This window comes from Aulonocara sp. 'chitande type north' Nkhata Bay, linkage group LG16 (genome assembly GCF_057382095.1).
Source record: "Aulonocara sp. 'chitande type north' Nkhata Bay isolate Kocher_YH1m ecotype deep benthic linkage group LG16, A_spYH_male_GT1.1, whole genome shotgun sequence".
Lineage (NCBI taxonomy): Eukaryota > Metazoa > Chordata > Actinopteri > Cichliformes > Cichlidae > Aulonocara > Aulonocara sp. 'chitande type north' Nkhata Bay.
This window is the reverse complement of record NC_141359.1, coordinates 24,879,794-24,902,748: the sequence shown is the minus strand read 5'-3', so window position 1 is coordinate 24,902,748 and position 22,955 is coordinate 24,879,794. Positions and strand designations below refer to the sequence as shown.

The 22,955-nt window shown below is 39.9% G+C and overlaps 3 protein-coding genes across 9 annotated transcripts; 1 reads left to right on the top strand and 2 right to left on the bottom strand.

Annotated features, from left to right (window-relative positions):
* Positions 1-1,326: 1,326 nt before the first annotated feature.
* On the bottom strand, positions 1,327-6,114 carry fastkd1 (FAST kinase domains 1). 4 transcript variants are annotated; one of them, XM_086266409.1, is made up of 16 exons: positions 5,854-6,114; positions 5,569-5,752; positions 5,324-5,463; positions 5,178-5,246; positions 4,974-5,099; positions 4,486-4,884; positions 4,287-4,397; positions 4,007-4,138; positions 3,440-3,926; positions 3,243-3,357; positions 3,039-3,167; positions 2,810-2,941; positions 2,591-2,704; positions 1,947-2,091; positions 1,748-1,862; positions 1,327-1,628 (listed from the first exon to the last, which is right to left on the bottom strand). In XM_086266409.1, the coding sequence occupies exons 2-16, from the start codon at positions 5,659-5,661 to the stop codon at positions 1,545-1,547; spliced, it is 2,391 nt and encodes a 796-aa protein (XP_086122535.1). In that variant the 5' UTR covers positions 5,662-5,752; positions 5,854-6,114; the 3' UTR covers positions 1,327-1,544. The 4 variants fall into 4 exon arrangements, with proteins under 4 accessions (XP_086122535.1, XP_086122534.1, XP_086122533.1 ...); XM_086266408.1 differs by having other exon boundaries at positions 5,324-5,752; positions 5,836-6,114; XM_086266407.1 differs by having other exon boundaries at positions 5,324-5,785.
* A 651-nt stretch (positions 6,115-6,765) lies between these two features.
* Positions 6,766-14,113, top strand: ppig (peptidylprolyl isomerase G (cyclophilin G)). 3 transcript variants are annotated; one of them, XM_086266676.1, is made up of 13 exons: positions 6,766-6,915; positions 7,489-7,555; positions 8,613-8,687; positions 8,774-8,881; positions 9,014-9,058; positions 9,149-9,236; positions 9,363-9,392; positions 9,492-9,631; positions 9,731-9,905; positions 9,990-10,175; positions 10,257-10,347; positions 10,473-10,612; positions 12,246-14,113. In XM_086266676.1, exons 2-13 carry the CDS (start codon positions 7,495-7,497, stop codon positions 13,240-13,242), a joined length of 2,136 nt encoding a protein of 711 aa, XP_086122802.1. In that variant the 5' UTR covers positions 6,766-6,915; positions 7,489-7,494; the 3' UTR covers positions 13,243-14,113. The 3 variants fall into 3 exon arrangements, with proteins under 3 accessions (XP_086122802.1, XP_086122801.1, XP_086122800.1); XM_086266675.1 differs by having other exon boundaries at positions 6,789-6,938; XM_086266674.1 differs by lacking the exon at positions 6,766-6,915 and adding an exon at positions 7,116-7,410.
* A 1,963-nt stretch (positions 14,114-16,076) lies between these two features.
* On the bottom strand, positions 16,077-20,848 carry cfap210 (cilia and flagella associated protein 210). 2 transcript variants are annotated; one of them, XM_086266500.1, is made up of 9 exons: positions 20,688-20,848; positions 20,103-20,302; positions 19,792-19,965; positions 19,501-19,706; positions 19,240-19,396; positions 19,029-19,168; positions 18,727-18,919; positions 17,978-18,142; positions 16,077-17,892 (listed from the first exon to the last, which is right to left on the bottom strand). In XM_086266500.1, the coding sequence occupies exons 1-9, from the start codon at positions 20,734-20,736 to the stop codon at positions 17,539-17,541; spliced, it is 1,638 nt and encodes a 545-aa protein (XP_086122626.1). In that variant the 5' UTR covers positions 20,737-20,848; the 3' UTR covers positions 16,077-17,538. The 2 variants fall into 2 exon arrangements, with proteins under 2 accessions (XP_086122626.1, XP_086122627.1); XM_086266501.1 differs by having other exon boundaries at positions 20,103-20,299.
* Positions 20,849-22,955: the final 2,107 nt, after the last annotated feature.

Here is a 22,955-nt window from a genome sequence, read left to right as displayed (position 1 = left end):
AGTTACGACGTCGGGAGCAGTTAGGAGAACAAAATGATACAGAGACTGTTCAGGTTGCTCTCCCACAATCAACTCAAAGGTTTATTCAGTATACAACAGTTTATATAGAGGAAAAAAAGGTTCGTGTGTCAGCAGGTTCTCAGTTCAAACCGGTACAGACCAAATAAGGAAACGTCTTCCTGCCTTCTGAGCAAAGAAGTATCCTTTGTGTAGTTTATCAGTTCAGCTACAATTTATGATCATCCCAGCAAAATACACTCCTAGACATAGAATACAGAGTTCTTTCATTAGTGAATTCTGAAACAAACCACCTGGCCTTTAACAAGCTCTTTTCTAAAGGATAAGGAAGGGAGGATGGGAGTAAGGAAGTGGTCTCGTCTCTGTGGTATTTTCGACCTTGGGGTACCAGCCTGTGAGTCTTACACATTAATTCTTGGGTCACAGAGAAAGAGAAAAACAACTAGTAAATGGGCCTTATTGAGTAACAGTTTTCCTGTATAATATCACTATAAAACAATATCCTGTAAATGCTACCATGGTATCAAAATATCACAACACATGTGTACCTCCAAACCTTCTCTAGCAGAGCTTCTACTTTTAGAAGTCTTGCACAAAATCCTTTCTCTAGATTTCTATTTTGGGTAAAAGGAAGAAGCAGCAAGGGGCAAAATCTGGTTCTGTGACACTGGAACACATTATTTGTGCATTAGTCTTTGATGTGACTCTTCCACTGAAAGCTGCTGTTTGTTGCCTCATCATCCTCAACATTTGCAGAGAGCCCATGAAAGCACATAGAGGAATAAAAAAAGGATAGCTGTGCTGAAAGTGATCTTGAAGAGTAGATCAGTGTTTAAACTTTTTTAAGTGAATCTCATTTTAATTGTGGATGATTAAATTATGTACTAGTGCATTTTACTGTGCTCATGGACCACAATCTGAGAACCCTCGCTCTATAGCACATCTGAGAATTCCCCAACACATGGTTTTCTTTTATAGTATTGAAATCAGTCACAAATATACCATGGCTCTTTGGTATTTTAGACACGGTGTTTTAAGAGGTCAACATCATGTATGCAGAAAAATAAAAGCAACTTTAAAAAAAAAAAATCTAAATACTGTTGGATGTGTGATCCCCTGATAGCAAAAACTCAGGATTCCACTCTTGTGTGGCCCTGTGCAATCTGACACGTGTCAGCATAAACATATAATGATGCATTAAAACACTAGTTCTAAGTAACAGATATGCAATGATGTTTAAAAGCTGGACAGTCATTTTTTGCAAAAGTTCACTGATCTAAATATTGAAAATATAAAGCACAAATACAATTTTTCAGATTTTATTTAGAAAAAATCTTATTAATTACAAAAGCACATAATACACAATCTCATTTAAGGTGAATGAGGTAGACTCATGTCAACTTTAGACTATAATTAAATATGTGGGGATTTTCTGTGCTGCGTGTTCAGTCACAGAAACTCCGACTTCGGTGCTGAAAGCAACATTTCAATCATGATTTTATAAATAAGGGCTTTCAGGAGGAACGCTATCTGAATATCTTCTTTTTTAGATATTCCTTCCAGGCATCCTGTGTTGAAAGCTCCATAGAGTTCCATTCAAAGTGAGGGATCTGCGAAACCGAAACATCACCAATTACTGCACAGCAGGTGTATTGTAATATTGCTAGTATTTAAACTGGATGCAGTTAGAGAACGACATTTAACATCAACCAGAGTAAAACTGTCTCACCTGAACAACACGGTATCCCAGAATTTCAAGGTGTCTCTTTCTCATCAGGGCTTCACCTTTCATGTGATGAGTGTTTTTGCAGAAGTACTTTGAATCAAGAAAGTCCACAGCGACACTGAGAAAAAGGCAAAGTGAGGATGTCAACATACTAAGTATCCTTGATCTGTGTAAATACAAGTACATATAAGGATCTCCATACCGCTGAGCTCCAGTTGGAAGCTCATCCCTGATGTTTTCCAGTGAGCTTGTGTCCCAGTGAACTTTTCCTCTGTCTGAGATCTGCAGTGTGCTTGGCTCGATGTAGGACAGCGGCTTCAAGTGTTTGTCCAGTTTGCATTCAAAGTCTGAAAAAGACAAAGTGACGTGTCGCGTTTTTAAAAATGAGACTGCGTGACAACATCATGTGCAGAGCTCCTCGAGAAAGAAGGAAATCTGGATCAGGATTTGTTTATGGTATTTTCCTGAGAAAGTAGTTATCAACTTGCGAAGTTAACCCTCCCCCATGTTCATAAGAAAGGGGTGGCACTGGCAGCATCGGACCAATCACAATTACTGGCGAGTGTACTGGCAACAGAACAACTGATTATTAACCCTTAAGTTATCTGGATATGACAAAATCCTCCTTTGTAGTAACAGACCCTGTGGTGCTGATTGAAGACTGCTTCCTACCATGTGTCATATGCATGTCGTTTCAGGACCAGAAATTTAATATAACTATATGAAAGGCTTTTAATTAGGAGTTAAACTGATAATATTTGAACTGAATCAGTCCATTCAATACATTTAAAGACTTTTACAAAAGAAAAACAGTGTAAGAAAATACGGTCACCTCATATTACTCACCTATGGTGTAAAAATATGGCGTAACAACTGCCATTTGAACACAATTAAGGCCTCCAAGAACTTCACCCAGCATTTTGTGGATCTGCTGCTGCACAGGACTCACAGAGCCATTCCCTAAAAACAAACAACTCCCATGTAACTGATATAGCATTAAGTTGCAGCAGTTTTAAACCAAGCCTACATAAAAAGAGAAAATTTGATTTCAGGGCATCCTCTTACCTTTCCTATGCAACTGCTGGCAGTAGCGCTCATGAAACCAAGGCACCTGGTACTCCGGACACTCGAGACACACGGCACGGTTGAGCTCCATGAGCCGCAGTCGTGTCCGCATGTTGAGCGCATCGGGCAGGGCTGGAGGAAGCAATATAAACACTTATATTAGTCCCATCAGATTTCACTATGGAAGCTGTGGCACAGATGCTCAAATTTAAGGAAACTGGCAGCTTACTTTCCAATTGTGAATCCAGCTTTCCCAGAAAGTCTATGCTGAAAATTGCTCTGATCAGTTCCTCGGGAAAATGGTCAGCTACAGCCAAGGAGTATGCCAGGAGGACCAGCAGATGTGGGTCAAAGGAGCCTACAAGTACATACAGTGAGTGTAAGCCTAAAAATAAGAAAGAAAAATTATCTGCAATCACACATAATAACTTACTGAGATGAGGAGTGAAGCGTTTAATACAAGCATCATACAGATCGTCTACTTGCGGAGGGTCATAGTTAAGGACAGAAAAGGGGAGGAGTGTGGCGTATGTTGCTGAGTAGTGAATCTTAAAAAAAGAGACATGAAGAATAGAGGATGTCAGTATGCAGTATTTAACATAGTGATCCAATGAATGTCTCTTGAAGCACCTTATGGATGTGTTCAACAGTCACACTGGCGATTCGGTCCATCAGAGGAGGGCTGAGATGATTTATCCTGGTTAGGAAGAAGGCCAGTTCGGAGACGTTGGTCCAGTTTATTTGGTCGATCATCCTCTGCAGCGTGATCATGGTTTCGTCCAGCAGCATTTCCTCAAACCACTCCCCCGAGACGTACTTGAGCTCGTCCAGCAGTAAGTCCAGCCGGTCGGCTGTTTGCAGCCTCTCGTGCCCGCAGCGGTTCAACGTCTGCAGCAGACGCACGTACTTGCTGTGAGTGTTGTGGCGGTAGGACTGATCGTTGCGCACCCACTTGGCCACGGCAAAAGAAATGGTGTTAAGCTCGCTGAGATTACACTGCTCCACTACCGCGTCTACCCGAGAGACCACGGCCTCCTCGAGTCGCGGACAGGGCAGCATGGAGAGCACACGGGTCAGCATGGTCACTTCGTACGGGAAGACGCTGTGCTCCAAAAACCTGAGAGACAGAAGGGCGTCAGTCTGCATTTTATCCAAATAAACTGTGAAGCAGCAGTTGCGCCTTTGGCAGACACTTACTTGATCAAAATGTTTCTCAGTGTGGCGAAGAGCTCGGGGTTTTGATACTGCAACAGAAAAAGGGCTTGTGTGATTCTGGCCACCTCCACTGACTTGTAGAGGTGAAGGTTTCTCTGGATTACCGATGCAATTCTGAAAAATGATTAGTTATAGTTACTGATTATCTCTACTGTCAGGCTACAAAGGCTCTGATCCAGGAACTGATTATAAGGCACACCACACACAAGGTGAAGACAACACCAGGCATACTGTAACAGGTGGTAACACATAAACAACTCACTTGTTCATTAAGCTATGGTTCCTGCTCTGAATCTCTTCTAGTGCTTCAGCTACAGCCAGTGCCTGCTGTGCATTGAGCTCATCCGCCAACAAGAGGGCAGTGTTCTCCAACCTGTAAAGAATCAAAGTGGATATCAGGTCAGTGGGAACTGCTTTAAAGAGATTTCCCCTCATATCACGCTACTGATAATGAAACAAACCTTTCTCTGATCTCTGGAGTAGCCATAGGGGCCAGAGCAACAAACAGTTTGGTGAAGGAGAAAGGATCGATGCTCGAGTCGATCAGCTCGGTCAGCTTTTGTTTAGCAGCTAGCCTGAAGTCACAGTTGTTGAACTGCAGTGACTGATACAGCCCTAGGATGATGCTGAGATTCTCTGCATCCAGTCTGGGGATGTTACGCAGGAAGATCTCATTGCACCTCTCTAGCAGCGGTCTGTGAATGTACTTGATGTTGCGCAGAAACTGCACCATTCGTCGCGGGATGTTATAATTCGAGGGATCCGTGGTGTGCAGCAGGTGATCGGCTCTGCTGATGAGAGCGTCCCGCAGCTGGGGAGACACCAGGGATGACACGCTGATCATCAGAGCAGTCAGGATCCTGAAACATAATAAAGCGGGGGGGAGTGACGACACAACAAGAGGTGGTTATATTCAAAACACTGATAAATCATGGGTCGCCCAACAAACCTGGCATCATCAATAGTTGGCAGCCTCTCATTCACAATGCTGGTTATGCGGCCCATTAGAGGACTGTGCTGAAGGTGCTGATCATTTAAGCAGACAGCAAATTTGGACAGAGAAGCCATTGGAAACCTGCAAAAAAGTAAATCATGACTGTGTTTTAACCATTACACAATTTTCTTTTTTTTAAATTAGCCAACATTTTCTTACCGGTCTATTCTTAGCCATGCTTCTGAAACCAGTTGCTGAATAAGAGAGTCATGTGGCTCCATATTCAGCCTATTAGAAGGAAAGCATGCATGTTAACCTTTGCAGTCATATAAACTGAATACACTGGATAATGTGTGACCATGTACCTAAGAAAAGCGTAGAGGATATCGATCAACATGAAGTCATCCATGAGATCTATTTTGTTTTCTGCCAAAACCCGAAGAGTCAGGAACTGTTGGTGACTCTTGATGAGGTCCACAGTCCGGAGCATCTCCGGTCTCTCCTTCTGAAATTGCCACAGCAACCGCACAGCATAGTTCACGTGGTCCACTGTGAGCTTAGCCTTGTTCTTGCCCACTACATCAAACACATGGTTTTCAGCAGAGCACACCTGCAGCTGCTCCAGCACCTGGTCTCTGGTCACCGCCCCTCCATGAAGGAGCCTACGGAGGCAGGAGTTCACAGATCGGAGGCGAAACATCATCGCAGGCTTGGGCTCAGCTCTTCATTGTACCTGTGTCCACTGCTCTGACCTCCTCAAAGTGAGCTGAGATCAAACCCCACACAGTTACAGTCTGGAGGGATGAAAACAACCTGCATGACATGGTCTGCGAAAACACAAAAACATTTCAAACTATACTCAGAAACAAACACTGACTCGGGATGAGGGGCTGACCTCTTTAACCAAGAAGCTGGTGAAGAAACTGTCCGCTCGGAGGCTTTCTACTGGTAACCACTGGACTGAAGTGGAGGCTGCTGCCTCACGTGTTTAAAGAAGCAATCACCTAAACCCCCCAACAACCTCGGACTTGCCCTTACAGCTGCATTCTTGCCTAGATTTCTGTGTATAATCGAGATTCGTGCATCACATATCTTAATACAAAAAGGTAATAAAAACGGCTCAAAGTCAAATTTACCCTACATGTGTGCGCTGAAGTTTTACTTCCGTAGCAGTGACATAAGGCAATGAGTGTTTATTAAACCCTGGATTAGGGCTTTCAGGCAGTGGCTCGTTCAGGTTTATATATTTAAATGATTTCGTGCAAATCAATCAATCAATCAATAGAAAAAGGTAAAATATGATAAAACATATTTTGTTTTATTTTATGAAAGTTTGTTTCTGGTGATGGAAAAAAAACTTTACCCAGGCAAAGCTTTGTCGAAGTTTTGACTTAATGTGTCAAAATCCTTGTTACTTTTGAGTGAATTAAACTGTTGAAATGCTTAAATGCTCAAAATTTATAGTTATCCAATCGAAATTTGAAGATGCTAAACCGTAATTGTGTCTTATGAATAAAATAAACAGTAGCAGAAAGAGCTTCTAAATTGTTAATTATTTGTTAGTCATTCAAAATGTTACTTGTTTACAGTAACCAAAACATTGAACCGACCGTATAACAAAGTAGCTCAAATAAAGTAGAATTGCTCAGTAACATAAAATACAATATAACAAGACAAAATTGCGCAATAAACTATGGATATGAAGTGGTCGCAATTTTTAGCAACATGAAACGGCAAATGTAACTGGTTTTATGTCATTGCAGGAAAGTGACTCGGCAGCCCAATCGAGCATTTGCGCCTGCCAGGCCAGTTTCAGGGTAAAAATGGCCCCACGCCCTGACCGGTGCACGGCTCTGGAAACACATTGACGTCCTCGCCGCGCCATCTTTAGAAAACACTGAGCCCAGCACTGAATGAAACTTCATTTTGCTTGTTTGGGAGAGCTGCTCGCCTTACGGTGCGGTATATTCGGTTTTCCAGGTGATGTACTGTTGCGTCAGTCTTACTTTTATGCGCCGTTTAAACTTGCTGAAAATGTACCGCTCACTTCTTGCAGTAAATTCTATGTACATGTCTGCGGCTAACGATAGGTGACTTGCTAATGCTAATGCTAACGCTAGGCCTGCCGTTAAAAAGATACGGTGGGGGGGCGTGTGAAACTGTAACGTGAAGGTCCACGTTAGTGAGTGTGTGTAAGCGTCGGTATTTGTTATTTTTAAGCATGAAAACGTGTGTCTGCTGTCCGCTCAACCAGTCGACCGATACTTAATCGCGCGGTTAGCTAGCCGAGGCTAATTTGCAGATAATGCAGCTGCTATAAGTCGCATGGGAACTGTATCGGTACTTTGTTTGTATTGATATCATGCAGGCGAACAGAACTTAAGTGAACTTTTATGTTACATTTAAAGAAGCCACCCGTGTGTTTAATTTCTGCTCCTGAATGAAGTTACTGGTAAGGTCTTAATGGTCAGAGTGGGGGTTGTTCGATGTTCTGTCATCCTTGTGTTCATACCTTGTTTCTCATTTTCAGGTGATCATGGGGATCAAGGTACAGCGCCCTCGCTGCTTCCTTGACATTGGAATCAGCAATGTACTTGGTAAGAAGGAAAAAATTCTGGCTGCTTTTTGGTACTTTAAGCCTTGTGTGGTTTACCAAGAAAACACACGTGGTTTATTTTCTTTCGGTCTTCTTTAAGTTTGTGGGGGGTTTGCCTGTACTGAATAGAACAGGGCAAACAGGAGGGTGGGAAGAGAGTGAGGGGACAGACAGCAAGCTGTTAAACCCAAGTCCCCTGCAGTGAGGACTATAGATGGGTTGCACGATCAACCAAGTGAGCAAAACATCACAGTTAATTCATAGTCTGAAGATGAGGTTAATGCTGACCAAAACAAGCTAGTCAGCAGCTGGCAAAGGGAAAAATATGGATGTCAAAAAATGTGACAAGTGAAGGCAATAATCTTTAGCTTTGTTCAACAGTACTCTGTAATCTGCCCTTAAAGACATGAATGGGGTAGTAAAATGTTTCAGTATATGAACACTACACACTGTTTATTAAATTGGCTGAAAATAGCCTCAGTGTAGTCTGGAACTACATCAATGCCAGTTTATATTATATTGTCAGATGAAAGCTCCATCAGGGTTCAACTTGCACACATCTACACAGTCCTTTTATTAACATTATTTCCATTTTTTGTTCAGATCCTGAACTCTAGACCAGGAAAAACTTCTTTTAGAAGCGCTAGTGGATTTTATTTTATTTTTTTGTGCATTTTCTGCAAGAAAGTGAGCAGTCTTGTGTCATCACAAATCTTACCATCCTTACTATTAATCAAGGCATTTGATGTGTACTAGTAAATTTAAAAATTAATTACTTTTTGTGCACCTATAACACCTGTTCTTTTGTTAAAAAAAAAAAAAAAAAAAAAGGTGTTTGTATAGATTAAATTATAATGATGAAACTCAGACTGACAGTGCAGTGAATGGATACATAACCTCGTCTGTTTTGTTTTTCTCTTCTTCTTGTTTGGTTAAAGAGATTATTGTGTTGTGTGATGATTAACTCGGTGATTCACGCTTCTTGTAACCACTGATCAGTGTGCTCCATTGTACTTTACACAGAAGTAAATTTCTCTGATCTCACTGTCTCCTCACAGTTGGCAGAATCGTGGTGGAGCTGTTTGCAGACATCTGTCCCAAAACTTGTGAAAACTTCAGATGTCTCTGCACAGGTGAAGGAATTTACTCAATAAAACTATTCCACAAATGATGACAATTAACAGCACAGGTTATTAATCAGATATGTGGTTTGGTCCAGGTGAGAAAGGCATTGGGAAGGGAACTCAGAAACCGCTCCACTACAAAGGATGCCTTTTTCATCGAATTGTAAAAGACTTCATGATTCAAGGAGGAGACTTCAGCGAAGGTGAGTTTACAGGACTTGTAAATTTTATATTCGACATGGAAGGATGGTGTTACTTATGAGTCAACAGATTTTTTTCATGGTTCATGGTTTTTTTGTTGTGTTTTTTTTTTTTTTTTTTTTTTTTAATCATAGGTAATGGAAGAGGAGGCGAATCCATTTACGGAGGCTTTTTTGAAGGTAAAGAGGCCACTGTGAATGCCATCAGTTATTATCCAAACTGACATTGGCTTCAAGATGTCAGTACAATCTTCTCCTTTTCCCCCCCAGACGAAAGCTTTGCAGTCAAACACAACAAGGAGTACCTGCTGTCAATGGCCAATCGGGGTAAAGATACAAATGGATCCCAGTTTTTCATGTAAGCAACATCTGTTCCTACCTGTAATTGACATCGTGCATTATTAGTTGCATTTCTGAACTTTGAAAGTGATTAGATGCTGCTTTTTTTTTTTTTCCCCTTGAATGTCCTGCTTTCACATCTCAGAACAACAAAACCTTCTCCACATCTCGACGGGTAAGTGCCTCCCAACTACATTTTGAATTATTAATTAATCCCATTATGCACAATGCATGCAGCATGTAATGAGGCATTGCTACCACTTTATTTTCTCAGTGTGCATGTGGTTTTTGGTCACGTGATCTCTGGCCAAGAAGTCATTCAAACCATGGAGAGCCAGAAGACGGACCCCAACAGCCGACCGTACGCTGAGGTGAAAGTTTTGAACTGTGGAGAGCTCATCCCCAAATCTAAAGGTGTGTTTAAATAAAGTATATTCAAAGTTTTTTGTTTGTTTGGTTTTTTTTTTTAAATGAGTTTCAGTCATCATAATAATGCTGTTTATGTTGTTGCAGCAAAAAAAGATGCAAAAAAGAAGAAGAGGGCCTCATCAAGCTCCAGCAGTAGCTCCAGTGACTCGGAGAGCTCCTCAGAGTCGTCCTCCGAGAGCGAAGAGTCAGAAAAAGAATCCAAGAAGCGGAAAAAGAAGGCAAAGAAGCAAAAAGAGAAACAGAAGGAGGACAAGAAGAAGTACTTCATTTATTTTCACCTATTCACTGTCTGCTGTGTAAATGGCACCAAGTGTCTTGCTACTGACCCACAAAATCTTTACAGATCAGAAGCTGAAAGTGCTGAAGAGAAGGAACAAGATGAGTTGGTTACATCTACAGTGCGTCCTGAAGAAATCCCACCCATCCCTGAAAATCGATTCCTTATGAGGATAAGTCCCCAGATAGCCCAGAAGCCAAAAGAGGAGGTTAACAAGGATCAGCGAAATAAAGACGAAAGACCAAGAGAAAGGTGTGTTTGAGAGTCAGCCAATATCACAAATATCAAAAAGTAATACAGTTTGTTCATTTTCACGCCTTCTCTCACCTACAGTACTGGTGCAGCTTACAACTCTCAATCAACATATCACAGAAGACTCGTGATGACTCGATCTGGCAGGAAGATAAAAGGCAGGGGTCCAAGGGTAGGTGGACCAAACGTTTTGCACACTTTACGTCATACAGCACGATTTATTTATAACAAGCTTTGTTTTGTTTTTACTTATGCACAGGCATGTTGAAGATGCTGATTTATGTTTCTCCCATCTAGAGATACCGGACCCCATCACGCTCTCGTTCAAGGTCTAGAGATCGTTTTCGGCGCAGTGAAACTCCCCCACACTGGCGACAGGAGATGCAGCGTCAGAGGATGAGGGCAGTCACAGGAGAGCGATGGATTAAGGGTGACAGGTAAGATGATATCACCTAAAGTCAAAGATGTTGTAGAAGTTCCCTGTAGGCAGGACTTGTTTTTTGTTTTTTGTTTTTGTTTTTTGTTTTTTACTTAATCCACTTTAAAGCACTTGAGAAGAAATTTTTGTTGGGCTCCATATTTCAGATTTAAAAATCATACATTGCAGTGTGCATGTATGATTTTTGTTATTTTTTTTACGGTCTTTGCATTGCTTTATATTAAAAAATATAAAGCAATTGAAAGGGCAGTAAAAAGGTTGTGAACACTGCAAATGGATCCTGACAATCAGCAGCTTTAGCTCCATTTCCTCCTAAGCTGGTAAATATTGACACCTCTGCTGTGCACCTAGCAGAGATGAAGTGTTTGTCATAAAACGGAGAACCTGCTGAGCCTCGAGCCTTGTACCTGAGATGACCACAGACAAGCTGTTGGTAAACTGCAGTGACCACTGAAAAAGCATGAATATTTAAACTGTTGGAATATTATTCCCAACATGTATGATTTCATTTCTATAACACTTTTTAAAACTTTTAAGGGCCTAAACCATTTCTTTTGAGTTACAGTACCTTTGAAACTCTTAATACATAAAGATGTGACAGACTTTTTTTTTTTTTTAGTTAATAAATGAGCCATGTGAGTGGCTTTTTTTCCCCCTCAGAAATGACAACTCAATTTGACCACTCTCAAAACCCTTAATCAGAATTACTTTGCAGGGCAGGGAGAGTCCTGCTAAATCATTTTTGTTTCAGATATGCACATGTTGTCTTGAGGTGGCTTCCATCACTCTGACTCGTCCTATGAGTTTTGTCTGTTAGAAAAATTAAATATTTTCAATCCCAAATGCATACTCAATATGATTATTATTGACATACACAACATAGAGTTACATGTGGTATATGGTGCATACTTAATAAAATTCCCATATCATATGATATCCCAGTTTCAGACTGAAGAAGTCACTTAGCTGAGTGAGATGTTTCTCCCACTAAAAATGATGCATCCAGATGAAATTACCTGGATTACTGAGCAGGCATCAACATTATATCACATGGTGCATGTACACTCACTGGCCACTTCTTTAAGTACACCTTGCTAGTACTGTTGTACCCCTTTTTACTTTCAGAACTGTATTAGTTCTTCTGCAAGGTGCAGGTCACATTCCTCAGACATTTTGGTTCATATTGACATGACGGCATCACACAGTAGCTGATTTTCCAGCCTTACGCCCATGATGAACTTTCATCACGTCCCAAAAGTGAGATCTGGTGACTATTTGAGTACAGTGAACTCATGATTTGCTGATTGAGCTTTGTGACATGGCATGTTATTGTGTTGGAACAACCATCAGAACATGGGGTACACTGTGCTCATAAAACGACAGGCATGGTTAACAATAATAAGGTGAGCTAAATACACTCAATTGCTGTTATGTGATTGACAGATTATATATTAGCAGCTAAACAGGTGTACTTAATAAAGTGGCAGGTGAGTGGATGTGCACTTGATTATATAACAAAACAACAGAAAAGTTACTTTTTTAAAATATTTTTTTGTCTGCCAAATTGATGTTTTGTCTAACTCCTAAAGTTTATTATTGTTATTATTCTTTTTCTACTATTTCTTTTACAGAGGTGACATGAATGAGGGTCAGGATGAGGCTGCTAAAGCACAGAAAAGAGAAAGACGGACTTCAAGTTCAAAAGCTGAACATACAACTGAGGGTAAAAAAGACAAGAAAACTCGATCTCATAGATCTAAAAGTAAGGAGGAGGATACTGTAGCGAAGGATGAGAAGCATGATAAACAGAAGGCAAAGAAAAAGGATAAATCCCATAGTCGCAGTAAAAGCCGAGAAAAGAAAAGGTCAAAAAGCAGAGAGAAGAGTCACAAGCACAGAAGTGACGAGAGGAGAGGTCGCTCAAGGAGCAAAGATAGAAATGTTCATAAGAAAGAAAAGGAGGCAGAATCTGATCACAGTAAAGATAGAAATAAGGGTCATGAGTCTGACAAAAAGCATAAAGAAGACACAAAAGGTAGAAATGGTGAGAGAACCAGGACAAAGTCCAGAAGTAAAGAGAGAGCTGCCAAAAAGGATGAGCACAGATCAAGCAGCAGAAACAAAGACAGAGGTAGGACTTCAGCATCAAAAGAGAGAGAAGAAAAAAGAGAGAGGGGCAGAGAGAGGGGCAGAGAGCGCAGCAGAGAGCGCAGCAGGAGTCGGGAAAGAAGACACAACAGTGATAGGGAGAGTAAGAGACAAGGAACATCCCGGGATAAAGAACATCGAACAAGAAGCCCAGACAGAAGTAAGGCTAGGGACTCGCACAGAGGCAGGCGCTCGAGAAGCAGGAGTGGCAGGCGAGACCGAAGCAGGGATCGATCCTCTCATAGAAAAGTCAGAGACAGAGAGGCTGCCGGCCAGAGGAGGAGACGCAGTAGCAGCAGCTCTGAGAGTGACAGAGAAGAGAAAAAGAAGAGTCATAGGAGCCCAGATTCTAAAAGAAGAGACAAGTCCAAAGACCGAAGGAGCCCGGCCAGCCAAAGACCAGACAGTACGAAAGGCAAAGATAGAAATGATAGCAAGAGGAATCGGTCGGGGTCTAGCTCCAGCTCTGACAGCAACTAAACGCGCAATGTTCTTATTTTCTACAGCGTATATGTAGTACGCAGCGTCAGCTTTCCATCTACAGTGGGGCACAATCACAGTCCTCATACAGTACAAAATAAACAGTTCTGCCAAAGATAACATGACTGTAAAAGGTTCCTCAAAGCTAATTGACTGTTAAATAACTGTGGTATTCAGATAACAGACTGTAGAAAAGACCTTAAATAAAAAGGCTCATACCTGAAGGTGCAAACTGTAGCATCCTCAACCTTTGGCTGAAGTTTGGACTTTATGGGGATTGTGGGTTTGTCCACCACTGAGTGTGTAACACAGTTAACTGGTAGCTGACATTTTGGAGCCATTCTAGAAACAAAGGATTTGTAACTACAAAGTGTGTGTACTGCACAGGCAGGGCTGTAAACGTACCAGGTATTCTTCTAAATTTTACATTATTTAATCGCGTGAAGTCAGATTGGAGGCAAGTTTTCTTTTTGTTGTTGTTTTTCTGAATTTTACATCATGTGGTAAATTCTGTAATTCTGTCTTGACTTAAAATTTTCTCTGATTTTAGTTTGTTTTAAAAAAAAATTTAAAGAGGGGGAGAAAAAGATTTTGAAGGTATCCTCGAGTTATTTTAATGTCAATCAGCCTGGAAGAAAACACTCGTCTTGCATGCTCATCTTTGTCATTGTGTGTCAGATTATGTACACCCATGATGTTTCTTTTGTTTGTTTGTTTTAACCATTTACTGTAATTCTGTTGAAAGAGAAAATGTTAATGCCAAGCTGTTAAGTATAAGATAAAAGCAGTTTGTTTCTGTTCTGTTTGGTTCAAACTGATTTTAAGAACTGCTGGAGTGTTTGAAGAATTAAAAGGCTCTGTTTGATTTTAATTCATTGTTTTTTGTTTTTATTCGTTAAGTGATACCGTTATTAGTGAGTCATTAGTGGTTGTATCACTCTGTCGTTGCAGTGGAAATCCGTTCCCAGGTTATTTTTAGTTTGGATGAGTCATCTTTCCATCATTTCAAATAACAAATTCTGAGTGATGTTCTTTTACTCCCTTCAAAGCAAGGGAGTATGAATTCTGTTTGTCTTAGTCTAGTGTCCAGTTTTCAAGATATCATTTTCAAATTTTGTGTGATTGTTGTTGCCATAACGGCTAAAGCTGATGTAATTTTTTTCCCCTAAAATGTATAATCTTCAACCTTCAATATATAGTAGGCTTTGGGGAACATGAGTACCGAGATTGGCCAAGCACCCTTATTCTTAGCACCCAAGGTTAAAGTTGACCTTAAAAAAACAAATTCTAGAAACCATATCAAGTACTATATAAAAGGGCATACAGAGGGCTGTGTAACACACTTTTTGTATTATAATACAATGCCCCACAACCTCACATTGATACATTCATGCAACGTGAAACTTCGAGTATCTTAAAATCTCAAGTTTTATAGTTTATATAGCTAAAGTTTGAAGCAGAATTGGCTGAAATTATATGGGTAAAGATTATAAAATGCACTTTTAGTATATAGTGCTTGAAGGTCAAAGTTCAGGATCATACTAATTATGAAAAAGCTTAAGTTTCCTTTGGATCATCTCCAAACTTCAGAGCAATATATTAGTTATCGGGGTGCATAAGCACGTTCCTTGTTTGAGCTCTTTAAAACGTTGTTTAAGTAGAACATGACTTCACAATGACACAAAGATGAATGTACTACACTACATTTCTATATTAACGATGCTGACATCAGCATAAAGCAGCAATGTTTTAGTGTAGCCCTTTCCCTTCAAGGCAGTGGTCATGTGGTTCCCACAGTTTGTGTCGTGGCCCCCTAGTGGGATATGAAAGTACTGCAAGTAGGGCACAAGAGGTTGTGGGAAGTCTGGGGCCTATCTCGGCTGTCATAGAGCAAGACAGGCACACGCTGGACAGATTGTCAGTCCATCACATGGTTACCTGTGCTCAGATGAGCTAGTGGATTCAAGCCAAGGACCTTCTTGCATTGAGACACCAAAGTGAATTACTCTTCTGTTCCTCAATATATTAGTTATATATTAGTTTAACATTGCCATTAAATATTCACATTTTAAAAATACAGGACCAGCAAAACAGTGGTATGAGAACATATTCATTTCTGATCACTGACTGTAGATAAAAGTTATTATACTGTTATTGTTTCTGATCTATTTCTGAACTTCAACTCTGCTTGTATTTTGTCAAAAAAAATAAAGGGGAGCAGTGGCTAACAGCCAGTAAATAAACTCATCAGAAGATCAAAATTGACCAATGAAAAAACAAAGAGAATATATTAAACTTGGACAATGAACAAAATTGTCTTTAAAGTTGAGGTTGAGACACAGAAGATTTCTATATTTTGAAATAAGCCATGGCAGTCTCAACCTTGGTAATGATGGCTTTTTACCACTGGTCTCATTGTTTAGTGGATGTTTACCATGACTAAAACCTTCAAAACATTACGGTTTATTAAATACAACATGGGCTCCCTGGCCGCAGGGAGAGTAAGGAGGCACAATCAGTATCAAGATGTTTTTAGCATGTTTGAAAGCAGGTTCAAAAACCTCTGAGCAGATTAACTCTTGAGTTTTTAGTCCCAGAAAACCTGAGTATGTTGTCTCTGAGTTCAGCTCGTTACTAGGATTCACCATGGCAACAGATAAATAAAGATCAGAGCCTCTATTTAAAATCCAGTGGACTAATACGAATCTTAGTGTGGTCCGTGACATTTATATTAAAGAACCGGATGGAAGAAAAGAGCTTTGTCTACTTAGTGATAATCACAGACAGCTTCAAATACACAGTGCAGTTTACACTCATCATGATAATTTGGGACTTTTACTGATTTCTTTGAACTGTTCTTTTTACAGGTTGAAATGATCGTGCAGCACACATCTTTAATAACCTTAAAAAAAACAAGAACTGAGTACACAAGTTTGAATTTAATTTAGATTTGTCTAAACCACACAGGGTCAAAATTATACATGCACCCCAGCTAATCTTTCTTAAATGTCCCTTAGCAAGTTGCACCTCAAACAGACCTCAAGCTGCAGCTCTACAAGCTGAAGTTCGTTTAAAATGGTTGGTTTCCTGGCATAAATTTGTTTTTTTAAGCATAGTTCACAGATTTTCAATAGGATTCTGGTCCAGACTTTCAGAAAGCTATCCCAGAAGCTTAATGCCAGCCTGCTTTATTCCTTCCAACACTGGTTTTTATGTGTGTTTGGGATCATTGTCCTGCTGGAACACCCAGTTGTGTCCAAGTTTCAATGGTCTAGCTCTGAATTTGAGATAAAGTTGAAGAATTTGTCAATAATCGTCCTTCATTATTCTATCCACATTGTGCAATGTACCAGCACCACTGACAGCAAAACAGCCAGAGCACGATGGTACCACCGCCATGCTTGACAACTGGTACAGTGTTTTTAGGTTTTACTCCTCGAAACATACCTCTTGTCATCTCATTCTTTGTTTCATCTGACTGTAAAACTTTATTCTAGAAGGCATTTGGCTTTTCGTGTGGGCAACTGCAAATTTCAGTTCAGTTTGAAGGTGTTGGAGATGTTTGGAGCTTTTTTTCTTGCTTTTCACCCTCTCATTTCACAGGAATGTAAAGCTGTCTTCGTTGTGGACATTTCAAGCAGTTTCTAGGCATCAGTATTGGTGGTTACTGGGTTGATGCTGAGCATTTTAACAGATTTCATCTAATCTGAGGTAACAGTGTGGTTCTTCACGCAGACCATGGCATTGTGTGCTATATCTGAAGAGCTTGCACTTGCGTACAGTTGTTTGAACTGATGATCCTGGAATCTGCAGTTGTTTAGGAATGGATTGGAGCTCCTTGGACTTGCCATTGTTCTGAGTATTGGTCAATCCAATAAGTGCTGTCAAACAAATCCTTTCTATGTTGGCAAAGAGAAACTTCCAGTTTTAATCAAACATGTTCACTAATGAACGGTCTTGTGAAGTTAAAATACATTGTAGAACCTTCAACAGCACTTATTAAAAGATTTAAGTGATTGTATGTATATACTTGAATCTTCATTTTTTTCCCTGTCCAAATCTGACAGGGACAAAATGCAGGTGACATTAGGGCGTTCGGGATGTGGATGTGAGACCGAGTGTTTCGGCTGATTCGGGTGTAGGAGGGGTTTGTGAGTTTGTTCATGAAACCTGATAGCAAGCAGGTTAGGTTCACACAGCCTGACTCAGGAACAGTGTTTCCCTCATATCAGAGTTAACAAACTCACACTTACTGAACCTGCTTTCTGGAAGTGCACTCAAACTGGATGTAACCTATCACCATGTGAATCCAAGTCTTCTCTTGGCATCCTGAATATCTACAGCTTGGTGAAGCTTTTTGATGTTCTGGGTGGCCAATGACACGTATTTGGGCATCTGAGCTCCAGTGCGGTCCTGAACAAGGTAACTTGGCCTGACTCCACTAAAAACAGGACCGGACCCACCTCCGATCCCTTCCCTCGCAGCTTTACAAAGTGGAAACACGTTTCGCTGAGCCTCTGCTGCAGCATTGATGATTTGCTGTGAATACTGCTGGAAGCGGTTTTCCTCTTCAGCGATGAGTTCTGCATTCTTCACTTCAAACTCATGTTCCTGTTGTCTCAGCTGCTGAAGTCTGGCACCTTTTTCAGCCTGTATTTGCAAGGCAAAGGCAAACGAGTTTCAGTGAAGAAGGTGCAAAGTTTCTGATTAAAACTTAAGTTTTGGCCGACATTACCATTTGCGCAGCATTGAAGTCTTGCACCTCTCTTTCTTCTTCTCTGATTTTCTTAACCTTTAGTTGCTGCTTCTCAGTAAATATTCTGTCAGCCTCTTTCTTGGCCTGCAGTGCTTCTTGGGCCTTCTTCCTCTCTATTTTGTCCTTCTCCTCCTTCTCTTGTCTCTGGTAAAACAGTTTGCATTACACACATGATTACATTTTGTCAGCAACAATATGGATTTCTCTACACAGAAAAGACACATTGGAGGATATATATACACTGTGATGGTATATTGAAATAAATAGAGCTTGTGTACCACTTTGGAATATTTAAACATCTGCAACTCAGGGATCTTCTAACCCTAACCCATGTAGTTTACGAGCACCCAAAGCTGTTGAGCTCATAAATAAAGCTCTTAAGAAGACATGGGAAAGTGATTTAAGTCTGAAACAGGATGAAAAAGAATGGAAAATAATGTGTACGAGCAGTAAAAGGTATTTAAGGTACGACTCATTCAATTTAAGATCATGCATTGCCTTACTTTCTGTATACTGTTGAATACCATTATAAATGTGTCCATTAAAAATAAAGAATGCATTTACAACGAGACATTTATGTGATGAGATGTGTTGGGGCAGGAGAGAGGATTGTGGTTTTTTTCTTGTAAGTTTAAATAAAAACTGTTAATTAGGGGGGATGGCACGACATTAAGAAAAATTGGACTTAGAGGAAACACACTGGATGTTTCATGCTCGGTTTGAGATACCATTAGCTCTCTGTGTACACTGATGGACTTCAACATTGCAGCTTTCTTCTCATCCTCCTCCAGTTGCTGCTGCGCCTGTTTTGCCTCGCTCTCTGCGACAGCCTTTGCGATCTTCTGCTCCTCGCTGACAGCTTGCTCCTGCTGTGTGACCGTCAGTTTGTTTATGATCCTGTCTCTACGTGTCTGGGCCTCTCTAGAGAAGAAAATGCATACGAGTATCCATTATATTTAAGAAGATGTAGCACTGGAGATACTTTGATCCAGAGCTATTTATTGATATATACTGTTTTACTCTGTCTTACCTAAGCAGCTCTTTTTCTTTTTCTTTGCGTAACTTGATGATTTTTTGCTTAGTAGAGAGAAACAGTTTCCTTTGCTCCTCTTCAGCTTCCCGTTTCTGAGCATCCGTGGCTCTTACGAGGTCTCTGTTGGTGATATGCTCCTGTAAAATGCATTAAATAAACTTAATGTCCAGTGAACTAAATACTAGATAAGATTCAGATAAGAGCCTACCTGGCGAGCTTGCATGAGGCTTCTTTTCTGATTTGCTTGTCTTTCTGCCTCCATCCTTCGCTCCAGCTGATGCAGCGCTTGGAGACGCTGGATTTCGTCTCCATCCTTCTTGCTCTCCAGCTTCTGTCGCTCTCTCAGCAGCTCATTTTCTTTTATTCTGAGGAAAAGTAATCATATAATTGTCATTGTCCTGGGGTAGTGGTGTTTTGGGGATTTAAAATTCTTAACACATACAGCTGGAGCCTGATTGTTAGGTCTTACTGGTTTCTCAGGTCTTCTGCAGCAACCTGTCTCACAAGCTTCCTCTGCATTGCCTTCTCCTGCTCCTGTTTCGAGGCTTCATCCTCTCTAGTCTGTACCATATGCAGAAATGCTTTGTCCACATCTATATTGGCACTCTTTCTTCTTTGTTTAAGCTCAATCTGAGCATCCCTCTCCTTCAGCACCTCTGTCAGCAGGAGTGCACTCTGTGGAGGAAGTGTTAATCATTTGTTAGGTGAAATTGTGCAGTTTTATACACAAGTGGCATAATAATGCACAAGCGAGACTAACATGTAGTCCTTTGACTCTGTCGGTTTGACAGTAGAGCTGAGTCTTGGCTTTTTCAATAATCTCCTTCCGCCTCTGCTCCTGGTATTTTGCTTCTTCTAAATCAGCCAGTCTCATTTGCTCCTCCTCAATTTCCTTTCGAATCTTCTTTTCCTGCAGCCTTTTCAGCCTTTGTCCCTGTGACAAGACATAAGTGTACGTAAGATGCAGTGTGTTTTTGTCTTTGTGTTCCAGCTCTTTTCAACCTAGCAAGTGCACATGACTTTATTAGTATAAATCTAATCTTAGGAAATGTCTCTCAACATGGAACTTACATGGAGGGTATCAGGCCAAAGTTTCACCACCTCCTGTGACTGCAGGTGTAGGTTCTCTCGCTGTTTAGCTGCCTCTCTTATTCTCTTCTCTTCTTTATTAACCCCACACAGTTCATCTTGAATCCTCAGCCATTCAGTCTTACGTAAGACAGTAACATGTCGGAGGTCTGGTGGCTGCATAGCTCTAATGGCTTCATCTGCTGACACATTAATAAAGAAATTACCACTGGAACATGTGCTACAGCAACCACTGATCACACCAAGGTTCCTACTACGTCCCTAGAAGATATTATACTCATATAGAGAAAAAAACCACAACACCCCACTTGTAAAATAACTGACTTTCATAGTTGTACTTCTTGGTTGAAGTGAAGTGAAGCAGGATCTTGGAAAGACTTTCAAAATTTAAAATCAAAAGCACTTATAGGCTAATAGCCTCGACAAACAAATAGCTTAAATAAATGAGCATTACATTCGGCTCCATCTAGAGTTTTTGGTTCAATAATGGCTTAAAACGGCTCTGGTAGCAAAGGTTAACTATATAACTACACATAATAAACTTTGAAATATCTGTTTGGCTCTCACCATTCTTACTAGCTCCTCTACGACGGCCGTACAGAACCACCGCTGCCATTCCTATCGGATGGAGTGGCTACTATTATAGAAAATAATGTCAAACACAAAAAACAAAGTAAAGGTTCTCTTTTATTTTATTATAGTTGAAAGCTGGCGTTCATCAGACTGCCCGCTCTACGTAGCCTGAGTTTGTTGCGTCGTATCCAGGCAATGACGGAACCAATCAGAATCATCCTCTGAATACTGATAGGCAGAGCCCTCGGAGGGTCAGCGGGGCTCAGGAGAGAAAGCTCTGTTTTTCTCAAATTAGTAGGCAATAAATCCATTGATCTACAACAGTATTTTATACCGCAGTCAAGTGTATATATACACACTCGTATACACTCTGAATTCATTATGTAAAAAACTAGGGAAAATGAATGGCGTGACACACGTTTTTTTGTGATCTTTCCATAGTTATACACAATTTCTGCATGGGGATGCATGTTCAGTTATCTCACTGACACCAAGAGGAGAAAAGTGGTTGTCTAAACTTAGAAAGAACAATCTTGTCTATGGTTTAAAACAACATCAAATATGTAAATTAATTTTTTCTAAGCACCACATTTGTACTTTGTACAAATTTGTTTTTTTTTTTTCTTACAAACATAGACCAGAACGCTGTGAAGTACAATGTTTGGTTTATTAAAAACAACAAGCAGGTAAAGTTTTTCTCATTGCAGTCTTCAGGCTGAGTCCACCTGTGATTCACGTGCTGACAGTTAGGGCTCAGTTTTTACTACTTTTACTACTCTGATGTGTCAAAATATGCCCACTGACAAAGCCTGTAGTTATGAAAAAATGTTAAAAGAGTAACTGAAAGTAATAGATGAATGGTTCATAAAGTTTTTATTTACAGTATACTAATTAAACATGATGGGAAATCTGATGACAAAGATGGAGTCTCTGATTTGGACAGTGATTCTGGTTTGTAATAGGACTCCTGGCAATTTCAGATTAAATAATTTTGTTGTCTTTACGCTTGTTTAAGATCTTGGTCAATGAAATCCATTGTAAAATCTGGTCCTTTAGGCATATGCAGCTGTGTAACCATGACAGATGTGCTAAATTTACTGAGCCAGCAGTGAAACATGGCCTGTCTAATGAGTCAGGTGATGAACAGTGTCTGTTGAATTAAGACTCGCCTGACCTGACTTACTGTTAAATGGGGAGAGTTATGGACCAATTTGATCTTTAGGTGATTACATCTCTCAGATCCTTTACTTTGCTACTTATGTTTCAGCTGTTATAGTTTATACTCAGTTATTTGATAGAGTTTTGAAGGTTATTCTGAACTGTGTTTCATACAAGGCTATGCTGGTAAACTCTGAGAAACAAAATATGGATCTAGAAATAAGCATAATCAACACCTCATGATTAGAATTTGTTTTCAATTTGTAGCAGAGTTTCACTGAACGTCGGAGACAGGCTAAGAATAATATTTTTCTACTGTTTGTACTTAGTAAAGGTAAAGTACTTCATAGTACTTACAAACTAAAGATGTATCCCTTTCCAGCTATGAATGCGGTTTATGTGTTTACTTTTATTTGCAATCTTTCAGTTTCATTTTTTCTAATTTGTACAGCATACAATTCATATATTATCCCTGGTATAACTAAAAACTATGCATCGTTTAGAGTCTCGAGTTAGGGATTGGTGTATGGATAAGCTACACTGAGTAACCTTAATATCATCTGATAGTTGCTATACTGCTTGTATTACATTTAATAAGCCATTGCTGCTCTATTGAACTTACAATATTTTACCTTTTTATATATTATTTTTTATTTCAGTTTACACTCATTTCCCTTCAGTATATGTATCTGTTTAGATTAGTTTGATACTTATTGATATATTTTTGTCCTATTCTGTTTTATTCAGCAACATATCATTCTACTTATTGGCACTATTTCTTATATGTATTGTGTGTTTGTCTTAGTTTTTAACTGCTCTAACAAAAGCATTTTCCATCTTTGCCATAAAGGAAACATATCCTATCCCATCATATAAAATAAAAGCTAGCAATCAGTTAAAGAAAATCTCAAGTTGACAAATAAAAGTATGTACAAAATAAAACACCCTATCCAAATAAAATCCAAGTCAATAGAAATTTTTAAATGAGGATTTCATTTATCAAGGGAAAAAAGTTTACAAGCCTGGCCCTATATGAAAAGGAATAATGAATTAACTGTGATAAACCAGTGATTTTGGAAAGTTAAGCTTCATTAGCTAATACGA